The following is a 25,755-nucleotide window of genomic DNA, read 5'->3' on the forward strand; positions in this document are numbered from 1 at the left end:
ATTCTTCGTTCATTTGCAGAATTCCAAGCTTCTTTCCAGAGGTAGCTCCCTTTCTGAGAGAATGTCAGGAGTAGAGGTGATACATGTTGGAACCATGAGCTAACTGCTTTGGCTTGCCCAGATAGTCTTCTGTTGTCAATATCTTTGCTTGCTTTCTAATATTTTTTAAATTGTATTTTACTATAATTAGATGATTGCTAATGGACAGGAATTGCCGAATGGCAAAACGTAGTCAACCATTTTGCGAAAATCAGAAGATATCTCTGATAATTAAACAGAGAAGCAAGATTTAATTTTGCAAAAAATTCCAAAGTTTAAAACCAAAGCCCACTTTTAGGATGATCCTTTAAGAGAAAGACTAATCTGGAGGCAAAATATCTTATAAAATGACAGCTCATTTTCAGGAAACCGGGACATCATGGCGAAATGATTATGGCTAGTACTGATGATAAATCATTTTTATTATGGACCAGTCTGCTGCTTCCTTTTTTTTAAAAATTATTTTTTTAAGGATTAGCACCAGAGCTAAGATCTGTTGCCAATCTTTTTTTTTTTTCTTCTTCTCCCCAAAGCCCCCCAGTACATAGTTGTATATCCTAGTTGTAGGTCCTTCTAGTTCCGCTAGACGCCGCCTCAGCATGGCTTGATGAGTAGTGCTAGGTCCGCGCCCAAGATCCGAACCCATGAAACGCTGGGCTGCTAAAGTGGAGCGTGTGAACTAACCAGTCGGCTAACCACTGCTGCTTCCTTTTCAGTTACCTGAATATTGGAGACCGAGCCCCAATACCACTAGACTTTTTAAAGAGATCCATGGTCAGATAGCTTTAGGAAATGCCCCACTATGACCAAGACCGCTCTTCCACAGTCTTGGGATGGTCTTGCTCCTCCATCTCGTACGGCAACTGCTGACACCTCAGGGAGCTGCAAGGCTGGGGGAGGACCTCAATTTCATGATGACGTCAGTTTATGAAACTAGATAAGACCACTGCCAAGAAGTGCTTGCTCATCCTCCTTCAACGGCAGGGGGAATCTCCCTTTCCTTTTCTGGGTGAAGCTGAAAAAAGGATTCATAAACGAAGCCTGATCCTTCTCACCAACCCCAGCCCACACCTCCCAGCAATTGAACTTGAAAAAAACTTGGTTAAAACCACTTCCTATATTTGAGACTAGAGAAGAGAGTGCTAGGCACAATTTCCTGGCTGAACAAACCAACCTAATACTTATAGAGAGCAGGTCCTCACTGTCATAGAGAGTGGATGGACCAGCAAGGATGACAACCCGAACGGACTGACCTTTCATCCCCCATCCTCCTAGTACGATGTAAACAAGAGGCTGACGGGAAACCCAGCCTTCTGCAGAGAAACATCTTCTCTTCACTGCCCTCAAGTAGGCAGCCGATCCCAGGTGCCAGAAAGATGGAGCCAGGCTTGCTGGTGTGGGGATTCTTCACCATCATCATGGTACCCGGCTGCGTGACAGGTAAGGGCTCCTGGTGCCCTGGGAATCTTGGGAAGGCTAGTAGATGTTACCTCTCCCCAGTCACAGAGTCAGAGACGGCACTTAAGTAGAAAGAGCAGAGAAGGAGATTGGATCCTGGGTTCTACTCCTCGTCCACGGGAGCCCCATTTTATGACTCAACTGTCCGCGACCTAAAATGAGAGCTCGGAATGGTGGGCTCTCCAGTCACTCAAAGTCTTTCTCAGTTGATTCTGGGGGAGAATAGAGTGGCATGATCTTTGAATGCTGACAGGATACAAATGAGCAGATTCCTCAAGAAATTGTCTTTTATTTTTCAATGGATTTTGTTTGCCATGGCACCCACTTGTTGTAAGATCATACTAATAATCTACCAGGAATCGCTCTAAGACCAGGTTCATGTGCCTGAGATGTCAGTAACTCATATATGAAACACTGGGAGAATTTCAGATCTCAGAAAAGCTTAGCTTCAGGGATGTGTACTTTGTGTTTTACCGCCTCAGGAAATAGTACCTAGGAAGCTCTTTATACGTGCAACTTTATAGAAATTTTAGAAAATATAAGCATACTCACTTTCAGAACACTATTCTTTCTTATGTCCTTGTCTGTATATATGCATGTATATGTATGTGTGTGTATATACACACACACACACATATATGCAAACTTTGAATTCATTCATCCTTTCACATGGGTTTTATCAAAGATTTTTTTTTTAAGAAATAAGAAACCACCGCCGTCTACCTCAAACCACCCTTCCTAATTGAGTGTGAATTTTCTAATAACTTCTTCCCTTGCTTACTCAGGACGACAGATAAGATGTCAAAGTCTATAATTTCATATTCTTAATTTCTAGATATATGAAAAAGTTAAGTGGCCACAGAAAGAGGTGTTAAGAAGTGAAATATGATGATGCAAACAAGGAGGCTTTCTGCTTGCTTGGGGGAAGTGGGCTAAGTTGTGTTGGGCTGTGAACTGACCCACGTGTAGGATCTCCTTCACTCTGGAGTTAAAGTGGGCATGATTTTTGGAAAGCTTATAATGTGATTTCTGCCTCAGCAGGGCCTTTGCAAAGTGGGAGGTCAGTCCAAGCCAGAACAGCAGAGGCTTTACAATTAATCATGCCTTATCTCTGGGAAACTCATTTCAGGGAAACTCATATTACTGCTAGCCATTGGTGACTTAGCTGAAGATATGAATGGTCTTGATGGCAGTGGGGCAAGTGGAAGTATTATGAGGACTCTTTCATTCACTTAATTCTCAAAAAAATCTATCCAATACCTCTTATTCCCCTTTTCAACTCTGTAGGAAATGCAAAAATGAACAAGGCATAGTCTTGACCCTTAAGAGATTTATAACTTAGTAAGGGGGAAGAAGACATAGATATAATAACAGTAATACAAATTGGAATGTGATAAGATCTATGGGAGCACGAGGCTGTCAGAGAAGGCTTCATGAAGGCAGCATGCAAACAGAGCCCCGAGGGACTGGCAAATTTCCATACGTGGAGATTCTGGATAGACAGGACCATATGAGCAAAGACACAGCAGAGCATTAGGAAAGAGTGAGTGGTCTGCTGTGGCCCATGGCACTGCATGGGGACGTGGGGATATTGGAAATGAAGACTGGAAAGGTAGGATGGAGTCAAATGAATGATCCAAGGCCTTAGCTAGCAAGCTAAAAATTTTCAATTTCATTTGGTAGACAATAAAAGACTACCAGAGGGCTGGCCCCCTGGCCTAGTGGTTAAGTTTGGTGCACTCTGCTTCCATGGCCCGGGTTCAGTTCCCAGGCACAGACCTACACCACTTGTTGGCGGCCATGCTGTGGTGACAACCCACATAGAAAATAGAGGAAGTTGGCACACGTGTTAGCTCAGGGCGAATCTTCCTCAAGCAAAAAGAGGAAGATTGGCAACAGATGTTAGTTCAGGGAAAATCTTCCTCAGCAAAAAAAAAAAAAAAAAAAAAGACTACTAGAAAATAAAAATTTCCATTTATAGAGTATCTTCTATATGACATATATATGTCTTATTTTAATCTTCACAACTGCTTTGCAATGTGGATGTCACAAACCCACTAGATGAAGAAGAACCCAAAATTCAGAAGTCACACAGGGAGTGAAAAAACTGGAGTTCAAGCCCAGGTCTCTCTGGCTTGCGCTCTTTCTGTTCACTGCAGACAGGGTCAGAGTCTGTGGAGACGCCTCTGGCATGGAGTGGAGAGAGATTCAGTACACAGAGACCGGTTGTCAGACTCTTGAAATAGTCCAATCCAGAGGCAAATGATGACTTGGTGGCCAGAGGATGAAATGAGTTGAGTTTCTGGGATCAACAAATGGTTTAGGAACCACTGCAGGGTAAGAAATAATCTCATCTCAGAATTTTTCCTCCAAGAACCCAGTCTTAAAATAAACAAGTCTTTTTAAGCCTCACGGGTGAGAGGTCTCTAACGAAATCAGACAGATTGTCAACAGATGTAATTTCTAGCTGATTCATAAGGCAGATTTTCAATTTGAAAATTTCCAAAGCCACTATTTAAAATTGTGATGGCTTACAAGGGATGAATTCGTCAACTTGGGTGTTTTTAGTCTCTATATTACTGGGTCCTGGGATGTGGTTTAAAAGAGAATTCTCCTGGTGTGACCAACGCGGCACGTTATCGAAGGCACCTTTCTCAGAATTGTGGAAATTCTGAGAGTTTTTCTAAGCCTTGATCATCTTTCTTTCATTCTAGGAATTCTGTGATCAAATCTTCAACTCCTAGACCCAAAAAGAAAAAAAAAAAACACAAAGTATGGAAACCCATTAAAATGATATTTTTGTCTAACTATCCCTTCTTGTAAAGACTACTGCCCACACTGGAATTTCCCATCTTCACACTTGTCAGTCAAACAAAACATTAAACTGAAATATAATAATGTACACCTGAAATTTACACAGTGGTATAAGCCAATGCGACCTCAACAAAATAATGAAAATAAAACACAAAATGTTTAACTCTTCACATTTAACTATTCGATTTCTCTAGATCTCAAAGTGTAATTCCAACTGTTACTTTGCTCAACTTCAAGATACATCTTGGAGAGACAGCGCTTTGACAAGCTTAGGGAGTACCTCATAGAACAGTTGCTACTTTCTTTAAAAAAGCATGTCTTAAATAGGCAGTCTTGTCTATCACCTGTGCATACGCTTCATTTTAGATCTGAGAAAACTGAGCCACAAAAAGAATTGACCTCACTAATGGTCAGTGAGAGATGCCACGAAAGAATTGTGGATGAGTTCCACCACTCCACCACTTGACCCCATTCAGCTCAAAGAGAAATACTCTTAGACTTCTTTGACTACAGCCTTGGGTATTCTGGAGACTTCCATGTAATTTCTTGTTGAAGTCATTCCCGTCATAGCTAGAGTCACCGTTAAGTCAGGCTGCACCGCAACGTGGTGGCCACTCAAGTTAATTTCCCTGCTCTCCTCATTGCCAAATGATCAGCAGAAACATTAAAAACAGAGTTCCCTTAGGAAGTGGCGAATGTCACCTGAGGTCAGTAGAGAGAAGAACTAGGAGGAAATTGAACTTTGCAGGGAGTTGAAAGTGGGCCAAGGCCCCTCCTAAGAGAAGACATGAGAAGGGTGTGACTTTTGACAGATTGCTGTACCTCCCCAGGCCTCAGCTTCTTTCTGTAAAATGAGAAGGTTGATCAAGATGGTTTTGAGACCCCCTTCCAGTTCTATTGATCTATGTCGAGAATTCTGAAAAGGAAATGAAATGAGCTCTGCTTAAAAGGCATTTTCAAGGTGGGGTACTTTTGAATGAAAAAGTTTCCAGACTGAAGACATACATAACAGAGTCTGGGGTAAGAGACCTTTGAGAGCCAAAGTACCACAGCCTGACATCTCGTTGTAGGTTATTTCCAACTCTTGAAAGGTACTCCTCTGCACTCGAGCGTGACCCAAAGCTTCCGTAATTGTTGCACTTGTAAGTGTCAAGGCAAAAAAATGCTACTAACTGTTGGCGAGGCCTTCTGCTGTTTGCTTGTTTAGGGAATTTTTGCCCTCAAATGGTTTCCTTGTTTCTCACAGGAGAAGTCTTACATCAGTGGGAAGCTGTTTCTCTCCTCTTTTCCCCAGGTCATTTCCTGTAAGAAAAGGAAAGAGAATCTTAATTCAATCGATTGCTTCATAAGCTATAAGCCCTCCATCCCTGAAAATGTTCAAATACAGGCTGTCTGGACACTTCTGGGGGATGCTATCGAGGGGTGCATATGCTGGCTGGACAGACGGACGGGGTGGCATTCTGGGCCTATTCCAACCTCTCCATCCTGGTTCTCCTCTGTCTCCTTCCAACTTCTATTTTTCACTTCCCCTCCTAGAAAAGGAAATTAGGGATATGTGATTTTCATGTTTTTCAAACCCAAGAGCACCGGGGTCACATAGGAGCGTGGATTCTTGGCTTTAGGAGAGAAAGCATGATCCAGCCTGCTGTCTGCTCCCTGCCCCAGACTTGGGGACGCTGCAAGAAGCAGAAGAGGAAGGAAAATCTGAGTGGGGAGGTGAATGAGGCCAGGTGGTGGGAAGCCGCTGAAACTGGAAGCATGGGTTTATTTGTGTTTGGCAAGCTTCCAATAGCCAGACATTCAGAGTAAAGAGTTCCTCGTCCCCTGTTCTCTCCACAAAGTCATGGGCTCCCTTTATCTGGAGTGTTTAAGCAGAGCTTAGGTGAACATTTGTCAAAAATGCTGCAGTGTTCCCAAACCAGGCAGGAGGCTAAAATGAGAGCCTCCGATCCCTCTGGACTTAGAATCTAGGCTTCCTTCTATCTGGGCTGACAATGCGTGCCACCCTGGGATCAGTCTGTGGCCCACTTGGGTCCTCTAAAGCTACTGGAGATCTGTAAACTCCCTGAGACCCTCCCCTCTCATTCGGTTCTTCGTCTAGACAGGTATGAGCGAGGAAAGACTGGAGACCCTCAAGAGCTTCCGTCTCTCCTGTCTTCGTTTTGGGTGACCCTTTCTAACAATTTCTTCAGGAAGTTCTGCGTAGGTGGAGTCAGCCGCTGCCCCAGGTAGCATCGAGAGGGCAAAAACAATGGCCCAGAGAATCTCACTATATAAAGATGGACCTCATTTATCACTTCTATACACACAGCCTGAACTTCTCATTGGGAAGGACAAGGTGACAGCAAGAATCCATCTAGCTTTTTGGTTCTTAACATTTTTTGAGGGATATGTCCTTGAGAAAATTTGATGAGCTTATTAACTATCTCCTTTGAAAAATGTACATACATACAAAATTTTGAGTACAGATCTCCAGGTTATGGCCTTCCTATAAACAAGGGTCCCCAGGTAAGACCTCCGATCACGTTCCTTAATATCTTAACACCCATAGTTGTGAACAGAGAGAATGCGACATAGGAAGGTATGCTGCCTGGTAAGGGAGCTGCAGTTGGCTTGGTAAAGCTGTGAGAAGATGGCAAGGAGAGGGTACCAAAAACAAACCAAGGACACTAGGCAAGCAAGAAAAGTGGAGAGCCCCAATTAGAATCTAGGCCTCTAAATTCCAGCCCAATCAATATTCCTGCATGTCTTTACGCCGGCTCTCGGTGACACGCATCCATCCATCCATTCATGCATTAGGACTACCGAGATGAAAAATGTTACAGTCCTTGCCCTCGAACTGCTCATGGCTTAACAATGGAGATGAAACATCTGCTGAGCAGTTCCTGTCTAAGACTGCCAAGGGAAAGCCAACAGCGTTTGCCAGTGAGTCAACAGCCCATCACTGAATCCCCCACCAGGCTTTCAAATAAATCACCCATTTAGGGGAAAGCGACAATATAATCATCTCTAGTTTTTTAGGTATTTTCCACTCTCAGATTACTCAGACAGTGTTTGGCTATTTGACTTGTTTTAAGGCTACTCTGGGATTTGCATCCATCAATAAGAGACCACAAGTCCCACTTGGAAATGTATTTAGAGCAGTGGTTCCCAGCGCCAGCGGCATGTTCAGCATGCATCTCGGGTGCCTTAACAACTGATATCCAAGCCTCATCTAAGACCAATTAAGATCAGTTAGGTCAGACTCTCTGGGGATGAGAATCAGACGTAACAATAACATTTTTAAAATTCCTCAAATGACTCAAGATGCAGTTAGGATTGAAATCCACAGAATAATGATTCCCATGGTTGGTTTGACTCCATTATTTCATTTCTATTCACTAAGAATAGGTGCCCTAATGCACACGGTACTTCCCAAATTTAACGTATTTACAAATCACATGGGGATCTTGTTATGAAGCAGATTCTGATTTAGGGTGTCTGGGGTGGGGGTTGAGATTCTGGTTCAAACAGGCTCCTCCACGAAGCTCTTGTTGTTGGTGCATGGACCCCCTTTTGAGTAGCAAGGGTATCATGTGAGAGAAGAAATACACATTGCGTCTACCCACACACAACTTGCAATTAAAATGGGAAAAGCAATCCGGAAAAGACACAGGGTCAAATATTGCAAAGTAGTACATAGCAAAGTTGACGCATGCCATAGAGATCAGAACAGGGAAGGTAACGTGCTTCCTGGAGAGGGTGGAAGGCTTCTCGGAGAAGGTGGCCCTGGGACGTACGAGCTCTGAATGTGTGCTTGTGAAGATCAGGGGATGGGTGGGAGGATGATATTTTCTAATGATTTTGCTAAAGTTGTACACAGGGATCATGATCCATGAGTGACAAACTGAAAACTGAAGAGTTTACTAGGGCCACAAAATGAATGACCCGTAGTTCATGTACATATAAACATTAGCATTTGTGTGTGTGTGCTGAGCAAAAGAAGGCTCAAACAGCTAGTGATTCTCTGATAGAAACTTATATTTCTTCTCAGACAAAAAGCGCCTGAGTCCTCCTCATGTCTAATCCTTTAGTGTCTACACATGTCATGGGTGCCTGGTAGATTTCCTTGACACGATGGATCATTGGACCAGCATTACCAGTACCACATGAGGTCTTATTTCCCTACATCCACGTTTTGCCCTTGACCTAGCCCCAGCTAACTGCATACCGCTAGGCTAGATTCCAGGGGCTTCCATCCTGACAGTGCACCCCTATACCCCCACCCACCCAACTCATGGGGCTTTTGATGGGCAGTTCTCAACCCAGTGCCAGGTATCCTGTGAACAGGACGATTTCAGGCAGCAGAAAATTCTAAGGCACCAAAATGTAGGTGGTATGAGTCTGGGGAGACCAGAAGGTCACCATGCTGGGATGAAGATGAAAGGAAGGAGTCAGGTGCTGATGAGAAGTCTGCGCCTCTGGGGAGGCCTGCCCCATGGCAGAAGGTGTGGGTCAGACATGCTTTCTGGGCTGCTTTCTCCCCTTTCCATGGTTCTCCATCCCCCTCGTGCTGGATGAAGTGAGAAAGCCGACTGGTGTCAGGAGACGAGGGGCAGTTGAGTACTTTTTCCCAAAAGAAGAAAGAACAGCATGTTTCTAAAGAATAGAAAGGAAGGTCTAAGGGGACGATTGTCTCCTTTACCCTAAAGAGTGTGGAAAACAGACTAGTCCCCAGGAGGCCCCGACTGCCTACAGGAAGAGAGAAAGGCGAGCAGATTGACGGAGCTGTGAGCTGGAAAACAGATGGCCCGTACGAATACTGACACCAATACCTATTCTTGGTCTGAGGCTTATTTGCGTCCATCCTTGTTCCAAGAAACATTTTAAACAGCGATGATAATAACAAGAGCTAATATTCTTAGCCTGTAAGCTGTCTTTCAGGTATCATGTGAAAACATAGTGTTACTTCGGTTAATTCTGAAAATAAGCGAGGCCTTATCATTATCCCCATTTTCCACCCAGCAAACCGAGGCTCACAGAGGTTCATTAAGTTGCCCAATGGAACACAGCTAAGAAGGAGCTAGGATTTGAGTGGGGCAGTCTCATTCCAGAGCCTGCATTCCCTACTATTCTTTTAAACTGCTACGAAAGGTAAAAATGTATGCGCCGTGTTAATAAAGAAGTTTATTTTCATTTTATAAAGAGTTGACGTGAGCGCGCCGTGGGGTATTTCCCGGGGCTCCTGTGGCCGTGTGTGAATTCATGTGTTTGTGTCAGCAGAGGGACTGACCCGTTAAAGCCCATCCAGTCCTTGGATTCCTGAATTCTCTGAATCCTGCTGCTCTCCTCCTCCTCTGCCCCCAAAGCGCAGCTCGGGGGGGTCTTTCTCGCATTTGACTGTGCTTCAGAGAAAGCACTTTTCTCGGGCCAAGTCTACCCCAGCCGCCCACAAAACAGAGGAAATTCTGAGCGCCTCCAGGCATGAGTCAACTCCACCGTGTTCAGGAATCTCTGCCCACGGAATCACCCACTCTTTTCTGTTTGGGACGGAAATAGACACCTCCTTCTGAAGTCTCGCTGCTTTCTGTATTCTCAGCGATAAAAACAAAAGCAGGGAGAGGTGTGTGCCTCGCGGGCAGGAGGGCGGGAGTTTTCTCTGCTGGGGAGCTTTTCAGAGTGAGAACCTTGCGCCAAGATAGATGGACAGACAGGAGGGTGTGACAGGCGGAGAAGGGAAGCAATAGGGTGGCAGGAGACAATCTGGCCTGTGGCAGGACTGTCAGTTATTTGTTTATTCATTCATTCAGCAAATATTTGTTGAACGACTACCAGGTGTCAGATCGGAGTTAGAGACAAAGGTAACCCAGTTCTTGGCCTCCAAGAACTCACCATCCAGCAGGAGAGAAATACAGTGCACAGATAGATACAGTGCAGGTTAAGATCAAAGACACAGGGGTACAGAAAGAGTGGACAGAGCACACAGACAGATGTTCATCCTCACGGCCAGTCCGCGTGCATCTTAAGCCAACGGCCACCTCACGTTTACACTAACAATGGGGACAGAAAGCAGGGCTGAGAGCGCAGTCTTGTCATTATTAGTTACTAACATTGTTAAAATCAAACACCACTGATTTTCAGCTTAGAATAATCTAGACAGAGGATGCGCAGAGCTTTCTTTTACTCAAGAGATTCCTTTACAGAGAAAACAGGAACATTTCAGGTGGGATTATTTCCATTCCTTTAAGAACAAGCTGTTCGATTGCTCCCATGGCCCTGGAGTGTTTTAGAAGCACCGTCTACACCCGGTAATGAACAACTGCCTCATCCCCGACTATGTGGGAACGGTTCCCCTGTCCTAAACGTCCAGGGATCAGTCCGGTTTACGCGCTAAAAAGTAAAGTAACAGTGTTCCTCTGCAAATATATATATATATATAGTTTGATGATATGAGCCCCTTGGGGCAAATTGGCACATCTCCTGAGCAAAAGATCAGTTTATTATGATACCAAGTAAAAGGGAGAAATCATTTAAATCATTTCTAAGAGTTTGGCTTGAAGTCCCCGAAACATAGTTGACGTCAGCTTCTTCCTGTCTCGGAGCTCTGTGGGTTTCCCGGGAGTTTTGGGGGGTATGACTTTACGTGAGGCTGCGCCTCTGACATCCTTCCCAGCTGTGGCCAGGGCTGTCGCGGCTTCCCCGCTGATGAAACCCGGCCGGGCCTTCCAACTCAGCTGAGCACCGGTGTGGTATGTGTTTCCGGCCCCTGTGGTAGTGACACCTCTGTTCAGAGCCTGATTTAGAATAAAAGGATCTTTGTAAAGAGAAAACTCCTTATTTTAAGTGGAAAGCAAAACAAACAACTTCAAAAAAAAAAGAAAGCACCAAAACCCTTTTTAAAATAAAAGGGCAGTTTCCTCACACATCCTGCTCACACCCGGGAGAGCGGAGACCGCAAAGGGTTAGCATTTCAGCTGTTGATGTTCCATCCTCTTGTCGCTTATTTCACTTCTGGCTTTCGCTGCCTTTCACTCACCAGGCCATAGTTTCACTTTCCCTCTCCCAGGGCTTCTTGCCTTTCGTGCCTCTGGCCTGAGTTTGCAATGGGCTTGTGCCAGGAACTGCGAGCTGGAGGGGGCCTGGCCATCTGAGCATCCTGTCTTCCTCCTCCTCGTGTGAGAGTAATTGTGGCGACAGAGCTTTTTGTGGGCCGGCCAGGAACCGAGCTGCACACTCTACATCTATTCTCTCACGCGATCCTCGCAACAACCCTACGAGCTGGGGACCGTTGTGGTCATTCCCATTTACAGAAGAGGAAACTGAAGGCGTGAGGCGGTAATTCAGGTGCCCAAGAGAGAGATGGAGCTGGGCCATCTGCTCCGTCCTTGTACAAAGGAAGCAAGCTGTCAACAGGTATCATTAATTCCCACAGGCTTCTTAGGCAAGGCTGCAGTCTCTCATCGTAAGTCACTCTTGGATGCCTTAAGATCTACCCCTAAATTAATCCCCCTGAAAGCATCGTTTGTGATGTCTTCTCCCTGATCAAAGGGCTTACATTATTCTCTGCTGTCTATGGGATGCACCACCTTTCTTCTGCCTGGCATCCAATACTCTTTCAAACCTGGACTGTCCGTGTGTCCTCTGCACATAGGGCCCCCCAGCTCGATGCACCCCAGCCAGTAGATCTCCTCCTGTCCTGCCAACGCCACTTCCTCCCCTGTGATTTCAGAGCTTGGCTCCTAGGGGCACCCTCCCCACTTACTGGAATAATCCAGGTCTCATCTGCCCACTTGGCGTTCATCCCAAAAGGACAGCATCTTGGGAGAGCGGGAAGGGCTCATGAATTAGGGGGTCTGCGGGCTTGAATTCAAACCCTAGCTTGGACTCGTGTGGCTCTACTTTCCTTCAAAACAATCGTTAAGCGCCACTCCCTGCAGGCAGTGCAAGGTGGTGGGGATCTGATGGGCACAGTGTGGCAGGCACCGCGTCAAGAAACGGCCGGGTGGCCTCGGAGCGCAGAGGAATGCTGCAAAACCGAAGAAAATGATCCAGAAGGCTTCCTAGAGAAAAACGACAACGAGGGAGATCTGCAGGACAAGCAGGAGTCAAGAAGGTGGGAAATAAGTCTTAAGCACGTCTTAAGCGAGGCCACAGAGAAAAGATGCGCTGAGTTCCGAGAGCCACGCATAGTTACCCCAGGCCGAGGGTGCAGCGAAGGAGGAGATTTCTGAGGCTGGCCTGAGCTATGTCGTAAAGCCTTGCCAAGCACAGGGGTTTGGACTGTATCCTGAGAGGACGAGAATACGCTAGAGCAGTCTCAGGAAAGGGAAGGACGCCATCTGTGCTTTAGAGGGTCGGCACTGGCTTCAGCGTGAATGACTGATGGCAGCAGGGCTGGGAGGCAGGGATGGGCAGACCCCAAAGGCACTGAGTGACTTGGGTGAGAGTTGATGGTAGGCAGGTTCTTTAAACCTTCGTGGGTCTCAGTTACTGCGGGTATAAAATGGGAATGACACACACACTCCCGGGTGGCTGTAGGGCTACGCAAGACAGCCTGCCTAAGTAACCAGGATATGGCAGGTGCTCAGTGAACACGACTGGCTGGACTTCTCATCTGCAGAGCCAAAGACCCAGCGGACCTTTCCACGTGGATGTCTCACAGGCTTCTCCAACTCCATACATCCAGAATGTCCCTCCAGGCTTGCTCTTTCTCCTCTACTTCCTGTTTCAATGAAAGGTACCCCCATCCACCCAACTGCCCAGGAAACCTCGGCAAAATCCTTGCGTCTTTTCTTTCACTCATTCCAAGAACCCACTGGAGCCCCAGTCCCTGGAGATTCCAGCCCTTACAATCTCAGCGTGAGCAAACTCTCTCATCACCCCCACCCCGATGCCCAGGCCTTCCCACAAGGCAGGACAGACGCGGGACAAGGGCGGTAAGAGGTCAGAGGCTACAGCGGCCACAGAAACAGGGTGCAGCCAAGACACAAAGGGAGGGAAAGTGGGAGCACAGCGGTTACAAGCTCCTTCTCCTCTTAGGCTGCCAGATCCAAATGCTGGCTTCACCGCCAACAGGCTGTGTGACTCTGGGAAGGTGTCTGAACCTGTCGGTGTCTCCCTTCCATCATCTATAAAATGGAAATGATAAGATCTACTCATCTAATCATTAATTAACTGATTCTTATTTATAGTTATATTAATTATACTACAGTTCTTTGTATATCAATTATTTATTACATATTTATATATTTAATTATAATAATATACTATAAAATAATTGCATTCATTATCATTAATAGTCATAATAGCCTACTTCCTAGGTGGCTGTGAAGGTTAGAAAAGTCAGTATGTGTCAAGTGCCCAGAACAGGGCCTGGCACGCCGTAACTCTGACACACCTCAGACAAAGCGTGCGCTCTCGTGCGAGCGAGCAGGTTGATAGAGGGGTCTTTAAGCCCCCTTTCCATCCTGACATTCTCTGGCTTAATGAATACTTGCCCTGGAGCAGAGTGAAAAGTAATCTGTCTTCTACACGGTGCTGACTAAGCATTTCAGCTCCCGGGGGGACGGCAAGCTCCCCAACTGCATCCGGTCTGTTCATAAACAGGACTGAAGGTTTTGGTTCAAGCCAAGGAAGGAAGTATATCTAGTTCATGCTATAATTACCACATCCTTGATGTGTCCCATTTGTTGCTTTTTAGCACAAAGCTATTCCCAGGGAATCATGGTAACAGATCTTAAGTTCCTATGTCCTTGGAAAATGCAGCCACCATGGACGTAAATTCTCTGAGAAGCCCAGGAGTGATGCTCGTCGCAGGATCATCGCCCGTGGTCACACCTACTGACTTTGAGGTGCCTGTTGAAAAGAACAGCACTCGCTTGCTGAAATGATCAGAGCCTGTGATTTCGTGTGTTACTAAGAATTTATGCAAGGCAGGAGTGGTGTAGAGCCCATACTTTTTATTTATTTATTTATTTATTTATTTATTATTTTTTTATTAATGTTATGATAGATTACAACCTTGTGAGATTTCAGTTGTACATTATTGTTAGTCATGTTGTGGGTACACCTCTTCCCCCTTTGTGCCCTCCCCCCACCCCCCCTTTTCCCTGGTAACCACCGATCAGATCTCCTTGTCAATATGTTAACTTCCACCTATGAGTGGAGTCATATAGAGTGTGTCTTTCTCTGACTGGCTTATTTTGCTTAACATAATACCCTCGAGGTCCATCCACGTTGCTGTGAATGGGCCAATTTTGTCTTTTTTTATGGCTGAGTAGTATTCCATTGTGTATATATACCACATCTTCTTTATCCAATCATCAGTTTCTGGGCATGTAGGCTGGTTCCACGTCTTGGCTATTGTAAATAATGCTGCGATGAACATAGGGGTGCAAGGGACTCTTGGGATTTCTGATTTCAGGTTCTTAGGATAGATACCCAGTAATGGGATGGCTGGGTCATAGGGTATTTCTATTTTTAACTTTTTGAGAAATCTCCATACTGTTTTCCATAGTGGCTGTACCAGTTTGGATTCCCACCAACAGTGTATGAGGGTTCCTTTTTCTCCACAACCTCTCCAACATTTGTTGCTCTTGGTTTTGGATGTTTTTGCCAATTGTAGAGCCCATACTTTAAGGGGAGCTCCGGGGATGATGGAAGGCTATTCCGTTCAGCGCTGGCTGAGGGAGAGTTGCTCACTCTGAGTCCACAGACTGAACGCAACAAAAGCCTTTAAGTTGAGTTTGCCCTTCTGAGGCCAGTCCCTGGAGGCCAGGCGAGGGCTGTTGGTACAGTCTAATCGACAATCTTAACACAACCTCTTCCCTCCCCCAGTGTTGCCCATCCCGTCATCCTGCCCACGCTGAAATGTCCTTATCCTTTTCCCATCGATAGGGTGGCACCCATCAACGGGTGGATTGGGAGAATACTTTCAGGCTGTTGTTTGTCTATAGTGAACCTGACACACGCGAGTCAGAGTAGACGGGTAGACCAGGGCTGTCCCCAAAGCCTGTAAATCAGTGCTTGTCCTTCAGTTGGTTGGTGGCCTCCATTTCCATGCTCGGATTGTCCTTCTCCGTGAAAGGGTTTCATTCCTGTCATATGTCTTAGTCCCTTCGGGCTGCTCTAACAGAATAGCATAGACTGAGTGGCTTGTTAACGACATAACTGTATGTCTCAGAGTTCTGGAGGTTGGGAGTCTGAGATCAGGGGGCCAGTAGGGTGGGGTTCACGTGGGGACCTGCTTCAAGATTGCAGATGGTGGCCTTCTCGTCGTGTCCTTACGTGGTGGTGAGCGGAGAGAGGAAGTGAGCTCTCTGATGACTCTTATAAGAGCAGGAATCCCATTCCTGAAGGCCCACTCTCATCAGATCCTAAATGCCCCCTCTTCTAACACCATCACATTGGGCAGAAGGGTTTCCACATGTGAATTTGGAGCGGGGGCAAACAAACTCAGTCCCAACAGTATGCGCTTGTGTCTTGTGTAAAACCGGGTGTGATTCTTGAAAGCAAGAAGGAAGATTGCCTCAGAGTGGGGAGGTCAAGAGGCAGTCCCATGAGATGGGTGTGGAGATGGCAGGAGTGGGTGGTTGCTGGCAACATCTGACTCGGGGTCCTCCCAGGGTCTGTCATGTGGATTTGGTGTACCTGACACAATTAGGGCCCGTGTCATTGTGGCCACCCCTTGCCTGTCACTAAGACTGGGCTACAGCTCTGAGGAGAAACACTTTGTTCCCAAAGTGTCTATCATTTCTCATAACTTTATCCTTTTTGTGTCTCTCTTAAGTTTCCTTCCTAGTCTTAACTTTCCCTTCTGGTCTTCAGTTTCTACCCGGCATCACACTTACTTGTTTTGTACTCTTTAAAATCTCAGTGGAAATTCCGTTGCTATCCAGTTGAAAATCTCCTCAACTCTATGGTCTAATTTCGCAGGAGACTCTCCTTGCAGAAGACTGTGGGTGGGATTCACCGATGTGGCATATTTCTACTAAAACTATTATTCCGTCCCAAGAAATAGGTTTCAAACATTTGAGGGAAAATTGCTTTTAGATTTCAGAGAAAGAACAAGAGTATATTTCTACCCCCTTGTTTTTCTTATCTGATAACCCTTTAATTTTCATGAGGTTGACATTCTGTGGTAAACTTGCGGTTAACTCTTTCACGTACAGAAGCTTGTGATCAACAGAGAAGGCTCCCAGGGACAGAAAATTACCAGTCCCCAACATTTCATTGGCAGACACGTTTGAGATCCCAAAACACGGCAGTTTCAATTTAGAGACAGCTGCTGGAAGGGATGTTTTTGGTTCCCTGTCTCCTTTTTCCCTTCCAAGGTAAAGAGAAAATAGCTAGATTCCCACCCCACCCCCTTTTCTTCTTGGTAACAAGTGTTGAGTAAGGCACAAGTTGTTCTCCAAAAGGGTCTTAACCCCAAGTCACTCATTCTTGGGTTGTGGGAACTCTGACTATTCGGCCTGCCGGACCCAGCCAGGCCTCAGAAACTGGGTCAGATAACATACATAACTCACAGATGACTGCTGCTAATTACTGCAGAATGTGCCCCGCTGCGCTGCGATCTGCCTCAGCACACGGCTTCCCATCTTGTTCCCCCAAGGAATCGGGTGTCTTTTCTCTGATGACACTAACTCCCATCAACCCTGTCCTCCCAGCCCCCAGCCCCGTGACGCCAAACTTTACTTCTGCCGCACTCCCCTCAGCATCTATGCTTGCTGAACAAAGAAGGACATTTGTTTGAACAAATGAATTAACGGACAATATGACCAAAGCCAATGCCATTACGCCCAAGCATTTATTCAGCGCCTACTACTGCCCGTGTTGATGAAATAGTTTAAATAAATAATAGGGGACTTGGGGAGCCAACCACAACCAAAAATGACTGGAAGTATTCAAACTAAACCTTGGTGATCTAGTTGGCAGTGGTCAGGAAATTGACCCTATTTTAATAGATTTGAAATCCGTTATAAACTGCTCATGTGAATATAGGCGAGAGACAGGAAACTAATATAGAATTCTCATAAATAGTTCTTAGAAGATGAATTCGAAAGAAACTCTATTTCCTTGTCCTGACACAACCAAGCTTTAAGTAATTAACATTTTAAATATTTTTTTTTTCCGGCTCACAAAGTAACCTTACGTATTTTATCATTTGGTCCTGAAAACAACACTGCTTGAGGGGTAATAATAGCAACAGTCAGGACTTCTGGGGCGTTTTACAGATTTCAAGATCCTTTCGCTTACGTTATTTCCACTGATATATTTCTGTTATTCGTACTCTTGTAATTCATGCTCCAGCAAAACATTCTACTTCTAGTCTTCTGAATGAGATATTCCCTCTGCCAGGGTGACCTATTGTGCCGAACCTGCCTGGTGAACCCTTATTCACCCTTCAAACGTGGTCCAGTCAAGAGCAGCCTTCCTCCCTACCTGGCTCATGGGCAGGACGGGGTTCCCCATCAGGGGGCACCATGTCAGGAGACCCAGAGGACCCATCAGCCTGGCAAAGGCAATGACTTGGAGTATCCAAGCAGCTCCTAAGGTCACACGCTAGTTATTGGCCCTAAGGAATCAGCCATCTGCTGTTTGATTGGCAGACTCGATCCCCAAAGTAAAGCAATGAAATGCTGTCAAGACCTCCCAACAAAAACTTAGTCCGTGATCAACAAACCCACTTCCTGGGTCAGAAGAAAAAGAAGGGAGGCTTGTTGTTGTTGTCATAGCCAGAGATTAATCACCGAGGTGGTGAGCACTTTAGACCTCGCCTCTAGGCCACTAGCGCAATCAGTTCTGTGCTTTAGGATGCTCGATCTGACAATATTTTAAAGACATATGGGAGGCGTGGAGGCATGGGAGGCGGAGAGAACTGATAAGATGCTATTGCTGTGGCGGGTGAGCAGTTAGGAGCGCTGTGGGAGAGGGGGGACGTCAGTGGAGATGAGAGGAGACATGCAAGAGTATTGCAGAGGTGGAAATTATGACTCCTGGGTAGTGACTGGATATGATGGCAGAGAAGGGGTGGAATTTAAAGAGGATGCTGAAGTGTCAAGCTTGGGTGACACAGACAACAGGAATGTGAGGGTCATTAAGAGAAAGAAGGACAAGAAGAGGAACAGAGGATTATCTATTCGTATTTGTTTTTAACTTTTTGAGATAACTGTGGATTCATTCACGTGCAGTTGTAAATAATAATACAGAGAGATCCGATACATCCTTCATTCAGTTTCTCCCGTGACGATAGCACCGTATCACAACCAGGAAATTGACATTGCCATTGATCTTATTCAGATTTCACCAATTTTATATGATACGGATCTGGAAGAGGCATCACAGCATCCTTGTTAAGAACGCGGATTCTGAAGCTAGGTAATACTCCCGGCTCCCCATTACTGTGGGTCCTCCAGCTGTGTGATCTCGCTGGGTGACCTCCAGCAATTTATCAAACCTTTCTGTGCCTCAATATCTCATTTGTAAAATGACAGTAATAAATATACCATTTACTTCAAGTGTAATTGTCAGAATTAAATTAGTTAATTTGTGTAAAGGCCTTAGAACAGCTCTTGGAACTTGGTAAGAACTCAGTAAATGTTAGATTTCTTTTATCATTTGGGAAGTCATCAGCGTAGAGGGGAGAATTGAAGCGATGAACTTCTGAGAGAGAACAGAATGACGAGAGCCAAGGTTAGGTCATTGGAAAACCCCTGCACTGAACCCTTCTTACACTTTTCTGGTCACGGACTCCTCTGAGACTGCTATGAAAGCTACAGTCCTCCTAACCCCAGAGAAGAACAGCAGACAAATGCCAGCAGTAGGGCATCCTACAAAATGCCTGACCAGCACTCCTCAAAACTGTCAAGGTCATCAAAAACAAGGAAAGCGAGAAACTATCCCATCGTCTTCTTCACAGCCAAGAGGAGCCTAAGGAGATGTGATAACTAAGTGTAATTGGGAACCTGGAATGGGATCCTGGAACCGAAAAAGGACATTAGGGGAAAACTGAGCAAATATCAGTAAAGCGTAAACTTTGGTTAATAGTAATGTATCTAGATTGGTTCATTAGTTGTGGCAAATGTACCATTCTAACACAAAATGTCAATAATAGGGAAACTTGGGTGAAGGGATTTATAAAGCAAGAGCAAAGTGAGCATTCAGAGAAAGAAAGCCAAAGAGATGAGGTACCAGGGGACCACGAAGTCTTACGATACCAAAAGTGAGATTTCAAGAAGGAAGAGTTAAAGGGACCAGATGCCAAACAAACTTGGAGGAGAAAGAGAGCCATTGAATGTGGCAACTAGTTGCTTCTTGGTGCACTCTGAAAAAAAAATAGTTCTAGTGGAAGCAGAAGACACACTGAATGGTTATGGAAGGAGTGAGAGTGGAGGAAAGAGAAACAAGGAGGCGAGCTACTCCTGTGAGATACTGAATTACGAGGGAAAGGGATAAGGATCCATTGTTGGGGGAACTGCAAGTCCCTGGGATGCTTACGGGCTGAGGAGATTTGGGTGAGAGTGGGGATGCTAGAGAAGGGACAGTGGCTGGGCACAGCTCCAGAGGCAGTAGAGAGGAAGTGGTCCAAGGCACAGGGGTCAGCCTCAGAGAGAGCAGGAATGTGTTTGATGTGGAGAGACAGAAGAAGAAAGAAAGATAAGTGAAGATGGGGAAATTGTGAGATGCGGAAATGAAAGTTGAGGAAGCTCAGAAACAAGAGAGAACGAAGAGAGAGTGAGGAAGGGCAGTGACGCAAACAGCGCACCTGGCCCGCTTCTCGGTATCACTCAGGCCTAGGGTGTTAGCAGGAATGCAGAAGTAGTGTCTCATCTTTTGATTATTCTGTAACTTTGCACAAGCTGTCCAGACTCCTGGCCTGCGTTTCCTCATCTGTGTGTGAGACTGTAATTCCTGTCAAAGGAACGTCATGACAAATCTCAGGTAAACTTTAAATAAGTCTGCGTGCTAGAAGATAATATTACAATTTTCAAGCTGGTAAATCCCAATCTAAGGATCCCCAAACTCTCATAAACTTCACCCAACTATCAAAGACAGCCCCTGGTTCCAACATCCTCCTTCTAGCCTCCCTCAGGGATTTCCTCCAGGGGGTAGATGAGCTTCAGGCATGGTGAAATTTGACCAGGGGTCGGGTAGGAATTCTCCCTACTCCATCCTACAGACAGAGCATTCGAGGCCAGGAGGGACCACAGCGAGCCAGTGATGGAGCAGGAAGAAGACCCAGGTCTCTGACACCCAGAGCTGACTTGCTTCCCCCCAACATTAAGGTGGTAGACCCAAATCAGCCAACAAGCTCTCAGTCCAAGGTCATCATGCTAAATACCTGACATTGTAAAACGAGGACAACATTTTCTCTTCTTTAAAGATGGTCACATTTCTTACCTCACCAACATGCATTTCTATTGACTGCACCAGCAATTCTCTTCATCCCACCCCTCCGTGTCGTCTCCTGGTCCTCTTCTTCCTTTGGTCTCCATCTGCATATGGTTGTCTAGTTACATTCATCCTCCTTTCTCCCCTCTCTCCAATCTACCCATCCACTCTGCTCTTTGCCATTCCCAAGGCTCTTCCTAGCTCTCACTCAGCCTGTTGTAATGATCTGCTAATTCCTTACTCCTCCAAGTGTGATAGGAACAGCATCAGCACCCTCTGGGAGAAATGCATATTCTTGGGCCCCAGCCCAGACCTGCTGGATCAGAATTCTCATTTTAATAAATTCCCCATGTAACTCATGTGCACACTAACGTTTGAGAAGCACTAGCCTAATTGGTCACCCGGCCTCCCATCACTGTCTGTCCGGCTGCGACCCTCAGCTAACCATCTGTACACTACTGCCAAAAACTGCTCGTCCTAAAGAATGGGGCTGAGTATAGCATCCACAGTCATAAACCTGCAAATGGCTCCTTGGTGCCACACCAATGAAGTTCACACGGATTCCTCCATGATTTTGTCCTGATCAGCTTTAAGCTTTCTCTTCTAAGTACCCTGAGACCCAGTGCTGGCCTGGACTGAATGAGTATGCTTTCAGATCCTCATACATTCTCGGTATTTCCCCAGCACGCCACCTTGCCTCTCTCACGCTGTTCCCTTTCTCCTCTCTACCAGTCTGTGCCCGGGAAAAGGCTTCCTGTCCTTCCAGACTGTTGAAACCCAGGGTCGCCATTTCCCTAATACTCTTCCCACCCTCCTACCTACCAAACGCCAGTAATTTCTTCCTTCTGGGAACCAGCATCACTCCACATTGGTTCTTTTCTTCCTGCAGGTTATCATTTTCTGCTTTGCATTAAAATCGCATACTGTCCTATCTCCTTTACTAAATTATACGGACCTTGGGGGCAGGGACCACGACTTTGTTTTAGTTACCCTTTCGAGTCATAAGTACTTAGAAAAACAGTCATTGGCTGAATAGTCCATAAGGGATCAAAATTAATTCATATTATTGGTCATAAATAGAATGTCATTATAAAATATAGCAAAAGGGAAAGAAGTCAAATATAAATGTGCTCTGCTAGTAGCTCATACTACATCTTTGTAGCTATTTGCCTATTTGTAGTATTTATTTAATATCTGTTTTAATATAATATCTGTCTAGAATGTAAGTTCCGTGAGTGAAGGGGCCCATCTTTGTTGTTCTCTCTGATCCTCAGGCCTTAGCAAGGGGTCGACACATGGTAGGTGCTGCCTATGATCGACTCCTCTATACAGCTCTCCATCAGTTGAAAGCAGTTGAGTCTTGTCAATAACACCCTTTGAAGCGTGAAACCGTCATAAATCTAACAGGAACCGAATGCTATTTGTCACCTCTTTCCTGGGTTTCAAAGCGACTTGTGTTTCTTTTTTAAATAACCAGAAGCAATTCACTCCTAGGGGGAAAAAATTTCCCTCTCTTCCCATTTTTCTATCACAATCTCTGGGTATGGCTTCTCCTAGGAAAAGGTCCCTTGAGGAAGTCTTTCTTTTTCGGAGCTGGAGCAAATCAGTAGAGACAATCATCCTTTGATGCTAGCATAGAATCTCTCTCCCTGTTTTTTGATCTGCTCCTATTATGCTCTGGAGACCTGTTGATTGTATATTAAACCTTTGTTTTGGTTTTCATTTTATTTATTTACTTATTCATTCATTCATTTTACATTTAGATCAAGAGTTGAGTTAATCATTATAATCTGTTCATAGTGCACTACCTTCAGGGGTCTATACAACATGTCTCTTTTATTGTTATTTCCTTATCTTTATTCTTTCTCTAGACTTCCATTTTCCCCATAAACACCCTCTCTTATGTCCCTAGGTTGCCTTTCACTCCTCTACTACCATGTAACTGTCCCACATGTGCTTGAAAAAAAAGTGGATTCCACTGTTGTTGGAGTAGTTTTCTGTAGTTGCCCATTATATCAACTTGGGTAACTATGTTTATCAATTTTTGTTTATTTTTACTGATTTTTTCAACTGCTTGATCTATCAATCACAAGGAAAGGCTTTGTTAAAACCTCTCATTATGATGGTAGATTTGTAAATTTATCCCTGTTCTGTCAATATTTGCTTTGTATATTTTGAAGCTATGTTATCGGGTGCATACAAGATTTCTACTAATTTTTTTTTTAGTTAAGATTATGATAGTTTACAACCTTGTGAAATTTCAGTTGTACATTATTGTTAGTCATGTTGTAGGTACACCACTTCACCCTTTGTGCCCTCCCCCTACCCCCCCTTTCCCCTGGTAACCACTGATCAGTTCTCGTTTTCTAGATGTTAACTTCCACCTATGAGTGGAGTCATACAGAGTTCGTCTTTCTCTGTCTGGCTTATTTCACTTAACATAATACCCTCAAGGTCAATTCATGTTGCTGTGAATGGGTCTACTAATGCTTTTGCCTTGAAATCTGATATTAATTAACATAGTTTTCTTTTGGGTTGTAATTGCCCATTCTTTTAATTTCAAACTTTCGGAGCCCTTATGCTTTAAGCATGTCTCTTATAAACATCATACAACTTTATTTTTTTTAATTCCTTTTTCTTTAACTGCAGAGTCAGTCCATTTACATGGGTTCTCATTGTTCCTATACTTAAGTTGATTCCTACTATCCTATTTTCTTTATTTTTGCTCTTCTCTTTCTGTGCATTTTTTTCTCCCTTCTTTTAACTTAAAGAAGTTTTATTCAATTCCATTCTTTTTTCTTTACTAGTTTGTAAGGTATTCACCTTACCCTGTCATTTTAAATATCACTTTCCAAATTTTTAACACAAACCTGGATTTTACAAAGCCCAAATTTAATCAATATCATAACCTTCCTCTCGAATAACAAATAATGTCAGAATGCTTCAACTCCACTCACCTTCCTGACTTCTAGGATTTTAGTTTTATCTTGATATCTTTTAACCCTACAAAATGGACATCTTGACTATTTTGTACAGTCAATGTTGGTTTAGACTCACTCACAAATTTTCCTTTGCCATTCTTTAGCATGTCTTCTTGTAACTCATACTTATTTGCTGGGTTCATTACCTTTCTTTCTGAAATACTTCATTATAACAAAATAAGCTGGTAGAAATCAATCCAAATGCATTACTTGTAATCAATGTAAATGGACCAAACTCTGTGATTAAAAAAAATTAATAGAAATCCAAAGATCAGTTAATATTGATAAAAGTTCAGTTCATTAGGAAGATATACACTTGTATGCACCCAATAACATGGCTTCAAAATATATAAAACAAAAATTGACCAACCCAGGCTAAGTTTACAAATCCAGAGATGTTGACCCATCTGATTCTAGTCTCTATCACCTGATTGGTCATTACCCCTCCCTGATGCATTTTGGAAGTTTCTCAATCTGGTCTGCCAAATTCCTAATTCATGTTTCTGGCTATATTCCTGTTCAGTCCATCTGTGGAGTCCTTATTTCAGCTATTTTAACCAATCTCTAGGTTTTCTTGTTTCTGCCTCGTGTTTTCCATATTCTCCCTCATCCCTTTTAGGACAACAAAGCCTATTAAAAATTCTTGTTTTTTCTGATCTATTGATTCTGTTTTGGCAGGTGTAGGTTTTTCAGTCTGTTGTTCTTTTTTTTCTAATGGCAGCATCCCTCATTTGTTTTGTTATTTTCCCCTTTGAGATCATTCTTCCTGGGGTTATCAACCCAAACGTCCTAGGAGAAGGGGGAAAGGCTGGGCCCCAGATGTGGCCAGCTGAGTTTGGGATTGGGAGGGGCAGGACATTCTTCTGGCCAGAGGGGTCTGTTGTTACAATCTGTGCCTCCCCCTCCTTGGTTGGCCAAACCATCCCCTTCACCTTCCAGCAACCTCTCTGAAGAGAAGGGTACTGCTCTTCTCCAAGAGCTGTCCCTCCGCATGGTAATCACCTAGCCTCAGAAGCAAAGAGGAGAGTAGTGGGCGGAGAGAACACTCAGGGACCAGCCAGTCCCCTGTGTCTGTCCCTGTCCCTCTTTCCACACAGCCATGCCTGGGGGTAAGTTCATTCCCCGCTGCTGGTGCTGGGCTGGCTGCTGATTTCCTGCCTTACAGAAGGTGATAGAGAAGAAAGCAAAAGGCAGAGACGAGGACACAATAAAAAACTCTGCCCCCCGAAGCATGGTTTCTCATGCCCCTCAACCTTGGCTGCCTCATCTCTTGACACACAAAGACAGACAGAAAGAAAGACTCAACCACCTTCCATCACGTTTCTGCTAGTTTCTCAGATCTCTAAACAGCCCTTTCGCTCCAGTGACACCCCAGGGTGGGTTTGCAGGAAGGAGCCGGGAATTCATGCTAATTTGCTAATGTGCCAGGGAGCACAGATCTCTTTAAAAGGGCCAGAGTTATATTTATATAAAATCCACATAGATTTTAGACAAGTTAACTGAACCAAACACATAATACAACATAACAGATTTTTTTTAACCCTCTGCCATACCCGAATCTTGAAAGTAGTTCTAGTCTTATGCCATATCTCAAAAATGCAGAAGGATGTAACATTCTAGAAGCTGAGGAGCATGACTAATATTCATCCGGTACACCCTAGTACAGAAGTTGTCAACGTATAGAGTCTGCAAGTATTTCTTGAAATTGAGCAGTAAGGCTGTCACTTCAAGGAAAACAACTCGTAGTATTTATTGTGATGAATTTTGAGGTTTGAAAATGGCAAAGGATAAATTTTGATTAAATGATCAGATTTGAGCAAAGTTAGAATTTGGGAAAACTTGTATTGTCACTATGAACTTGACTACTTCCCAATACTTAAAGATTTTTCTGGGCCAGCCCTGGTGGCCTAACAGTTAAGTTCTGCATGCTCCACTTTGGTGGCCTGGGTTCAGTTCCCGGACATGGAACCACACCACTCATCTGTCAGTTGACATGCAGGGGTGGCAGCTCACATAGAACTAGAAGGACTTATAACTGGAGTGTACAACTATGCACTGGGGCTCTGGGGAGGGAAAAAAGACGAAGATTGGC

The 25,755-nt window shown here is 44.6% G+C and overlaps 1 protein-coding gene across 1 annotated transcript in view; it reads left to right on the plus strand.

The window, feature by feature from the left end:
- Positions 1–1,258: 1,258 nt before the first annotated feature.
- IL2RA (interleukin 2 receptor subunit alpha) overlaps positions 1,259–25,755 on the plus strand; it is a 51,008-nt gene continuing 26,511 nt past the window's right edge. The window contains exon 1 of the mRNA XM_046679368.1: positions 1,259–1,479. Coding sequence (XP_046535324.1) covers positions 1,416–1,479 — 64 coding nt within the window. The 5' untranslated portion in view covers positions 1,259–1,415. The remainder of the gene's footprint in view (positions 1,480–25,755) is intronic.

Source organism: Equus quagga, chromosome 12, assembly GCF_021613505.1.
Source record: "Equus quagga isolate Etosha38 chromosome 12, UCLA_HA_Equagga_1.0, whole genome shotgun sequence".
Lineage (NCBI taxonomy): Eukaryota > Metazoa > Chordata > Mammalia > Perissodactyla > Equidae > Equus > Equus quagga.